The sequence below is a fragment of the Opisthocomus hoazin genome, chromosome 1 (assembly GCF_030867145.1).
Source record: "Opisthocomus hoazin isolate bOpiHoa1 chromosome 1, bOpiHoa1.hap1, whole genome shotgun sequence".
Classification (NCBI taxonomy): domain Eukaryota; kingdom Metazoa; phylum Chordata; class Aves; order Opisthocomiformes; family Opisthocomidae; genus Opisthocomus; species Opisthocomus hoazin.
This window is the reverse complement of record NC_134414.1, coordinates 71,996,074-72,005,549: the sequence shown is the minus strand read 5'-3', so window position 1 is coordinate 72,005,549 and position 9,476 is coordinate 71,996,074. Positions and strand designations below refer to the sequence as shown.

At 44.5% G+C, this 9,476-nt stretch overlaps 1 protein-coding gene across 1 annotated transcript; it reads left to right on the top strand.

Annotated features, from left to right (window-relative positions):
* Nucleotides 1-2,038: 2,038 nt before the first annotated feature.
* Nucleotides 2,039-8,299, top strand: ATP4B (ATPase H+/K+ transporting subunit beta). Its single transcript, XM_075436851.1, has 7 exons — nucleotides 2,039-2,150; nucleotides 3,501-3,629; nucleotides 4,805-4,918; nucleotides 5,697-5,896; nucleotides 7,263-7,319; nucleotides 7,878-7,970; nucleotides 8,138-8,299. The coding sequence occupies exons 1-7, from the start codon at nucleotides 2,039-2,041 to the stop codon at nucleotides 8,297-8,299; spliced, it is 867 nt and encodes a 288-aa protein (XP_075292966.1).
* Nucleotides 8,300-9,476: the final 1,177 nt, after the last annotated feature.

The window sequence follows — 9,476 nt, the reverse complement described above, 5'->3', positions numbered from 1 at the left end:
ACTGTTAAATTATCACCTTTCTGCAAGCAGTGCAGAAAGTGCTATTTCTTCACAAAGCTTCCAACTCTGCATCTCGCCTAGCCCAGCTCTCCTCGCCTTCAGATCCACCTCAGGGGCTCCTGCTCAATACAGGAAAGGTTAGATCCTGCTGAAGACCTGTTGCTTCCCTTCCTGCTTTTCCCCCTAACCTCTTCACTCCTCTGCTCTCATTTCGGAAATTGCTATGAGGGAGCCTCCACAAGCCTGTTAACCTCTGGGCAGCTGTTTAATTTTCATCATTTTCAGGCTGCTGTCCAATCTCCTTGTCTTATTTTAACCTTAAAAAACCCCCACCACGTTTGTCCTGAATATCAGTCGGCTCATGGTGTAATGACAGAAAGCACCTTTTTGATCACCCTCTCTCCTTTCTATGGGAAATACAAATTGGTCAAATGTCCGTAAATCTTATTTTTCTTTTATGCCCCAAATTGGTGGCTATGATGCTAAACTATTGCACTGCCTGATCTGAGGCAGCAAAGCACAATAAATCTCTCTCTGTGTTCAGAAACTCCGCATTATTTAGCTGACAGAATAACCCTGGCGCATTAGTCCAGCAGACAGGCTCAGTCACAGCTGTCTCCGTGTCCAAATATCCCAAAGCCTCTCAGCTAGCCTTATATATGTGCCCATTTTAAAGACTTTGCCCACACGACATGTCCTGTGAAGTGGGTGAAAGGTGGGGCATGCCAACATACCTAGTTAAAAGGAGCTGGTCCTGCTGAATTCACTGGATGACTTGGGGGTTTGACATTACTGGGGTTCAATAAAAGATTAAGAGCATTAGGGAACAACTTGCCCAGCCAGCAAGGACACCAGAGTGCCTGGTAGGGCTTTCTAAAACCCAAGCTGCCCTTGCAGCGGGGGTGGTGGGAGAGCCCCTCGGCTCTGCCACTCGCCGTGCACCCTTTGCTTCTCCGTCTGCGGGGAGCTGCTGGGGACACTTTTCAGCCCTGCTCCTCTGTGCACAGAGCGAGCTCAGGGCTGGCATCTGCCTCTGGATACACCACTGCGTTTAGTTTAAAGCAGATAGAAAAGGTAATTAAATGTCCAGGGAAGTGGTGGAGTCCCCATCCCTGGAAGTGTTCAAAAAACATGTAAATGTGGCACTTCGGGACATGGTTTAGCAGGCATGGTGGTGATGAGTGGATGGTTGGACTTCATGATCTTCGAGGTCTTTTCCAGCCTTAATGATTCTATGATTCTATGTCACCTGCGTGTTCTCTGCTCTGCCTTGTCATACACCTGTATGGCAAAAATTTCATTACATAGCATTTTTTTCTTTTGCTCTCTCCAGTCTTTCTTCTGGCTTTTCCAGTGGTGTGCGAGGCAGGCAGAGACAGCAGCAAACAAGGTGGGGATACCCTCTGAAGCTTAGTTAGCATCGTCAGAGATCACCTAGAAATGTTCCCCACAGAAATCAGGAAAACGTCAATCCTAATTTCCCCAGCTGCGCAACATGGCAAGCGCTCTGGGAAATGGTGCTTTTCCCTGACTCACTCCCCCTGCAATCCCCTACATCCCAACAGACGGCTACAGGTTACAGTGGGAGAATTATATCCACTCTTTGCAGGTTAATTGGGAAAAAAAAAAAAAAAGAGAAAAGCAAATCCAGAGAGAAACAAGTTCTCCTTCGCTTTATCTGCTCCGATAAGAGCTATCGCACCGAGTCTATCGCAAGCCCTACAGGCGCTCAGCAAAATGCGTAACTCTGCTGATCTGCTAAGGCAGTCAAGAGAAAGGAGAAGGGCATTTGATAGGAACTCACTTTTCCTTGCCAGCCTCAGCACCAGCAATATCAACACCCTTTATAACGAATTGTATCTGCTGCAGGTTGATAATGGTGAGCAGGGGCTTTCATTGGTATAGGAAGTAATCTCGGTGACCTTCAGCGGAGAAGTAGGTATAAAAACCAAAGTCTTTTTCCTGGGTGACCGTTTGGGCGCTGGCTGAATTTCTTAGTTTCTGAGAAGGACGTGTTTTGGGGAAATTTTGTGAGAAAATGGCAACTTTAAATGAAAAAAAGACCTGCAGCGAACGTATGGAAAATTTCCGTCGTTTCGTCTGGAACCCAGAAACAAAGCTCTTCATGGGAAGAACCTTAATTAACTGGGGTAGGTTTTCACATGCAAGAGTCTTCTCTTCCTTCTGGTATGCTTAAAAATCTTGGGTGGGGTGTCATCCTAACGAATGGGACATAATGTGGTGGTAGATGCGTTGTCATAGGTGAAGACATCAGTTCCCATATACGCTTCTGAGCCACTTGCAGGGTGCCCCTGTAAGCTGAATCCATCAGATCGAAACGTTGATTCAAGCAGTCCCTGCAAATGTAGGAAAACTTTAAACTGGGTTTGGACCAAATACTTCAAAAGGACAAAACTTAACAGATTGACAGTTAAATTATTAATAGCTAAGGGCCATGATTACGGTGTGGTTCTGACATTGCTGGCTATATGGGGTTATGGTGTATGGAGAATTTTGCTGATTTGGTGGGTTTTGTCCAATTCTCTGGAAAGGTGTTTTGCTGTTCCAAAAGTCCTTTCGAAATTATTGTCTGCTCAGTAGATCTTCTCTCTTATCACTGCATGCTAATACAGACTTCTGTCTACAATGACGATGTGTTTTCTGACCTGCGTTCCGGGAAGGGCAGCGCTGGCCATGCTCTTCCCACAGACCGTAAGAGTAGCTTCAAGTTTCCAGGTGATTTTTTTTCTGCCGTACAGCCCGTGAATGTAGCTTGGCAGCCATTCTTAAAACCAGAATTTTACAGAAAATGAAACCGAAATGTGATCATTTCCAGTTTGGAGAGAAGAAGGTGCTGTGAGGTGCTGGTGAATACTGGGAGCGGTTTCTGACGGGCCTCCCAAAATAACCACCAGCTGCTTGCGGGGCACCGGCCACTGGCCAGACAAGTTATGCACATACGGACAGAAACACGGCGTCATTTTGCGCCTCACACCAGAAGAAAAGAGCGAGGAGACACATTTTGCTGAAGGTGATTTCAGATGTAAAAGGCAGCAAGGTGATAGGGGTCTAAAGTCAACACAACTGAAACACTGACATCTGCCATCCAAATAACACAAGGAGCAACTTCGTTTTGTCACAGAAACCACCTCGGCTGTGTCGCTTTGTCCATGTGTAAGAAGTAGATAAATGGTCTTAATACACAATGTGACTTCAAGAAGCCACACAATCTTTTCAGCTTTAAATAACCTGAGCCAAGCATGAACTACTTCAAAAATCCTTGTAAAACTGAACAAATCTACAGCCAAATTTTTCTAGCAGAACATTCTTTTGAGTGTACAGAAAAAGATCCAAAACACCTGTTCCTTTGCAGGGAAAACCCTCCTGGGGCCAAGGGCAGAAAGGAGATGGCAGCTGCTGCTGGGACAGTCCTGGCTGCAGGGGGATCACTACACTGCCTTGCTCGAAAAATGAGATTTTGCCCTAATTTTTTTCCACAGTGTGGATCAGCCTGTACTACCTGGCTTTCTATGTGGTGATGTCGGGGCTGTTCGCACTCTCCATTTATTCTTTAATGCAGACGGTGAATCCGTACGAGCCGGATTACCAAGACCAGCTGAAATCCCCAGGTACTGCCACGGTCCGGGCAGCTGCTGACCGGGAGGGAGTTAAACTGCGTGGGGCTGGGCTGGGCTGAGGCATCAGCAGAGCCCAGCACGAGGGAAGACAAATATAGAATAAATCAGGTTGATTATTCCCAAAAGATCCCTGAAAAGGTTAACCTCTGCCTGAAAACACTTTTAGATTTAAAAATAAAAAAGGCATATTTATTTAATTTATCCATCTTTGTATATTTATATATTTCGTATATATATAAATACATATATAAATATATAAACGTAAATATGCACCTCCTCTCCCCATGGGCAGGGGTCAAGCCCTGGGGAAACCCTGGCTTCTGCTCCAGCCCCTCAAGCACCCCGGAGGGTTTTGGGGTGCCCGGCAAGACGGAGAGGTGCTGGGGTGAGCAGGCTGGGGTGGGTATTTCCACACTTGCCAGCAGCATGGGAAGTCCCTGGGAGAGCAGGAATCCCTCCCTGCTGGGCTGTGCTGTGCCAGTGGCCAAGCAAGTAAAAATAAAGCAGGCAAAGACACATGGGATTAGAAATAAAGATCTGTGGGACATGAAGTGAGACTGGGGAGGGACAAGACAGTATCAGCGAGAGATCATCAGCGCCTACTGCTAAAATTTCATCCCCCTAATGGCTTGTTGTTACAATGGGGAGGAAAACATTACTTTTTCGAAGCTGTAGCCCTAAAAAATATTCTGTCTGCCTGCTGCTGAATTTTGAACTTTCCTTTCCCAATACTCAGTAAGTTTGGTGTTTGCTGCCAAAATAATTCCTGTAACATATTTAGTGTGGCTCTTCCAAAAGCTGTTTCTCCCACTGCAGTACAGTCTGTTTCTTTAACCTGACATGACTATTGTAACTGTTATTTTTAACAAGTCCTGGGGAAATCCAGTGCAACTGCTGGAATGATTTTGCAAGCTGTTCTGATAACGGCATGGATATACACAAAAGAGGAGTTCAGCAGTAGCAGAGGCTTTAGGTTTTCGGTTGAACAATTCAGAGCTGAGACGGTTTCTGTACATGGTTAAATCCTCCCCAGCAAAACCTGGGGATCTCCTCCACTTACAGCAACGAGTCTTGATGCAGCGTAATCACTATGGTCAATTAAAATAAACCAATCCGTGCCTGGCACCTCTCCTCTGCTTTGCCTTCCCTTTTCTTCTCCCATGAAGGTGTAACGTTACGACCCGACGTTTACGGCGATAGAGGACTACAAATTTATTACAACGTATCCGACAACAAAACCTGGGAAGGTTTAGTGACAACTCTTCAGACTTTTCTGACAGGTAAAAATGAGGTTTCCTGCCTAAAATTGAAGAAACGTGCTGTCGTATCTCCCTTATTAGGTCTGAGGACCTTAAGTCAGTGTTTCCATTTTCTATTTGTCCTTCTGAAGTCAGAGATTTTGAGTGGAAAATGGATCTTCTGAAATGGACGAGTAAATCACCTCATGGATCTATAAATCAAACATATATAAATTTGTCTATTAAAGCAGAGCTTTTAGTTGCTGCTTCAGAGCTTTTACTTTTTTTTCAATCCTGAATAGCCTTAAGATAGGCTAATAGAAAGTTGGAAGGAAGAGGCTAAAAAAAGGTCTTAAAAACTAGCCTCATCTAAATTAATCTAATATTGTCTGTGACTACAGATACCAAAGTGCCATAATAAGTCTCGTGAAGCCGTTGCATAGTGTCATTGGAGAGTATAGTCAAAGCAGGTTAGGTGCTCTATTTGCTTGTTCATATCTTAACGTGTTTATATTCCTTGTGAACCTTAATATCGTATTTCTGGTTTTCATACGCACATTGAGAAAAATTATATTTGAAATGGACTTCACGTGGAGCTATCAACACAAATTGCCAGCCTTAACTCAATTTGATCTCTTCTTTTTGCTTTGCCTGAGTAGTCTTAAAAAAACCCCAAGACCCAACAATTTAAACTTTCCTCCTTCCTTCTATTCCCAACTTCACTTGAAGTACGGTTTCCCATGATATAACCTCCAGCCTGATATTGGGATGTATAATTTATGTAAGAAAAACTTCAGAGGGGAATTCTTCTTCCTTCTAGCATATACGCCAGCTGCTCAGCACCTGAACATCAACTGCACCAGTGACACATACTTCATTCAGGACACCTTTGATGGCCCGAACAACACAAAACTGTCCTGCAAATTTACCTCAGATATGCTGCAAAACTGCTCCGGCATCACAGATCCCACTTTTGGATTTCCAGAAGGAAAACCCTGTTTTATTATAAAAATGAACAGGGTAAGTACAAACTCAGGTGATGAGCAGGAAAGAATTCACCAAAAAAGACCCTGACAGCTCCAGTCTCCTCCTCTGGGTAGCTGCGACGTCGCCTGCTGCCCCGGGCTCTGATCTCTGCTTTGCGCTGGGAGACAAATCCCTGTGCTTTTCCCGAGAGACCTCCGGAGTTACTAGAGGGATAGCGAAACTCCGTCATCACCCCTAGGAAAGTAACGCAGGGTAAAGCGATCTCTGAACTGACTCTCTAAAGCTTTGGCTTTTGTTTAGTTTTGTCAGGATCTCCGTAGCGCTCTCATCCGATGAACTGGTATGTAAAGCAGTTTCGTTCTGCAATACCGCAGCCCTGTGCCTTCAGCTAAGGCGTTAGGGTGTGACAGCGACTGAAGCGGTTTCAGAGGGGTGATACTTGCACACCTCATTTCTCCAGGCTGCAAAGAAAAACTTCAGCGGAACATGTAATTCAGACCTGGTGGATTTTTTTTTGCAGTGAAAACCACCAACACGTGTTTTTTTGAGAGCAAAAAGGGAAACTCCTATGCTTCTTTTATTTTTTTCAGGATGTAGACAAAGGCATAAGCATTTTATTTTTGTTTTCAGATGAAATTGAGCCTTCTAGATCAATTGCGGTAGAAAGTGAAGAGCTCAAATTTTCCTCCAGTTCCTGATAAACACTTGATTATTGGTTTGGCTTGCACCCTAGGCGTTTTCAGGAATCCGTGTGAGATGTAACGGTGAGAGGAGAGCTGTGCCCCTGATCTTGGCAGGTGAAAGGCAGGCTTTCCCCCAAAACGCCTTTGCCTCCTTCAGCACGGCTGCGCGCCAGCCCTGGCAGGGGAAATGCGCATGGGTAGTGCCCAGGTGGCCTCACCTCTTTCGCCTTTGCTGCTACAGGATGTGGCCCCACTGTTGTTGTAGGATCAAATGGGCCCAAGGGTTTCTGCCGAAGCCAAGGTTTTCTAACGAGGTGTAAGATGAAAAGCACAGACTCCCAGGTTCAGCTATAGATTCATTCCCAGAGATTCAGCTTTCCCTTTGTTGCCCAGCAATTGGCTGTTTGCAGATGGCCCCGGCTGCCTGGGCATCAGCAAGAACAAGTGGTGCGTGCGGGTAAGTGCGCTGGGCCTGCTGGAGGTGCCTGCCCTGGCCAGGCTGGAGCCCGTCGGCAGTGCCCGTCCGGGGCAGCACGGAGTCCTGCTGCCTAAGCATCCAGCCACAACACGGCTTTTCACCGAGGTACATGAGATGAGATGATCTGACAGTGCCTTACGCAGAAACACGTTAAGCATCCTCTGAAGCTCAGTTAATCGTTTGCTTCTTTTTATGTCAACACAATTTCCAAGATGACCAAATGTGTTTTCTGTTTCAGATTATCAAGTTTTTCCCTGGCAATGGCACTGCACCGAGGGTGGACTGTACGTATGTGGTAAGTGCGTGAGGTCTGAGCCTCAAAAAATTCAAGTACTGCAGCTCTGCTAGCAAGTGAAGTGCAGCTGCCACCAGAAAGATTACCCTGCAGCTCTGCAGATTAGATCATTCTGGCCAAATACTGGAAATACTCTCAGTCCTGCGCAATTTCTTGCAGCACCAGACACCCTAAGAACAACAAAAAAAATGTTCGCTTTGTTTTAAACAACCCGAAGAATTGTTTTTCCGTGCTGCAGAGAACATTTGCTATTTGCTTTCAGCCCCCACCAGTGCAGTTCACGCCTCAGAGCAGCCCCTTCAGGCTCTCTGCACATTTCAGCAGGTCTCCACGCACTGAATTCACAGCTGCCATGAAAGAACACTTGCCTGTTTCTCTTGGCAATAGTAACAGCGGGAGATTTCCACTTTTGTTCGAAAAATAAGACCGGTGCTAAACAAGACTGCTGAACTTGAGTTCTAACACACGCTGCGCAGCTTTTAGCAGCAGTAAAATGCTTGCCCCGCGCTGGCTGACGACCGCCCAGCCAACGAAGCCGCTTTCTTGCTTTACGCGCAGGGCAACGAGCCTCGCCCGCTGGAGGTGGACTACTACCCCGCCAACGGTACCTTCAACCTGCACTACTTCCCCTACTATGGAAAAAAGTCACAGGTGGGTGCTCACGTAGCTCGGTATCGTTTTTCTTCTATATCTTTCTATGAGATGAAGCGTGTGGAGCACCTCTGCAATCTTCCCAGAACTGGAGAGAAGGCTAATTTTAAGACTTTATTTTTAAATTGGTTGCATGAAATGAAAGTGCTTTTCTTCTTTCCCCCTAGCCCAGCTACAGCAACCCACTGGTAGCTGTGAAATTTCTCAACATTACCAGGAACGTAGAACTTAAAATCGTGTGCAAAATCATTGGAGCTGGAATTACCTTTGATAATGTTCATGATCCGTATGAAGGAAAAGTGGAATTTAAATTGAAAATAGAAGACTGAGCAGCAACAGAGACGCTTTGGGAATACACGTGCTAAGACTGATTTACCTACTGTCACACTCATTTGTATTTATTTTCTCACTATGATTTCCATACAAATTTATGCAAATTACAGTGCAAAGAGACATTTTCCACTGAAAGATGACCCATATAGCTAAACATCAAGATACCACTCTCAGTGTATGAAGGAGACAGGGATTATCTCAATGTACATAGCTTACTATTCCAAGGCTAAGGTATGCTGCTGCCTTCATGCAAATATTTGTACAAAACCAGTTTCCTCTAAACTGAATAGCTGTGCCTTCAAAAAAAATAAGTATAGGATCAAAACATCATTTTCAGTCACTTTCCAAACCATAATATATAATTGATGCATGATACTAAATCTTGGATACTGAGTAAAAATTAGATAGCTAGAAAAAGAAACCAATACTTTCAAATACCAGCAGGTAATATAATTCTCAATCTCTCTTTTACAGGATGCATGAACTATAAAAGTATATTAAAATTATCTGTATCCCAGTGTGTTTGTTTATTTGTATTAGGCAGCCAAATCAGCTTTTTTTAGCTGACAGATCAATGACTGCAAAAGAAGTGAACTTGAAATCTGTCCTCTAGCTTACAGATTTTATTGTATTTTATTTACAACTTCCGTATGTGTATACCTTCATGAAAATGACCGGTAAGACTGTAACATCCAGTTACACTGGGAGAACTGTGCTCATTTAACTGTTGGGAGTTTTCCTCCAGTAGAATAGGCCTGTGTTGTAGTGATGAGTTTTGGGTTACTTGGAATGATCTGCAGGAGAATGAAGTAACACTAAATCGTTCAGTCAACCTGAAATTTGAGAAGTTTAACGCTACCACATATGATACAAATACACAGGCTTGCAATGTCTGTGTAGTATGTTTATGTCAGATGAAGTCCAGGATGCTTCAGCCAGAGAATAACATTGCACAGAAAAAAGATATTCAAGGGAAGAAATCATTTTAACACCCTCACTGCCTGGACATTTTAGAAAGTGGGAAGATGTGACAGCTCAACGTCCTTTACTACAGTGACACTCAGACAGCCAGCGTGCAGAAAGAATACGGCTGGAGGGGAATATTTCCCCTTCAAAACCGCAACTGGTATTTTGAGCCTTTCTTGGAAAAATTAGGCATCTGCATTTCAGAAC

Bases quoted from the DNA above. Each gene is read 5' to 3' on its own strand.
- ATP4B (XM_075436851.1), top strand. From the start codon at position 2,039: ATGGCAACTTTAAATGAAAAAAAGACCTGCAGCGAACGTATGGAAAAT. The intron at 4,919-5,696 runs GTAAAAATGAGG...TCTTCCTTCTAG, and splicing joins TCTTCAGACTTTTCTGACAG to CATATACGCCAGCTGCTCAG. The intron at 5,897-7,262 runs GTAAGTACAAAC...TTTCTGTTTCAG, and splicing joins TTATTATAAAAATGAACAGG to ATTATCAAGTTTTTCCCTGG.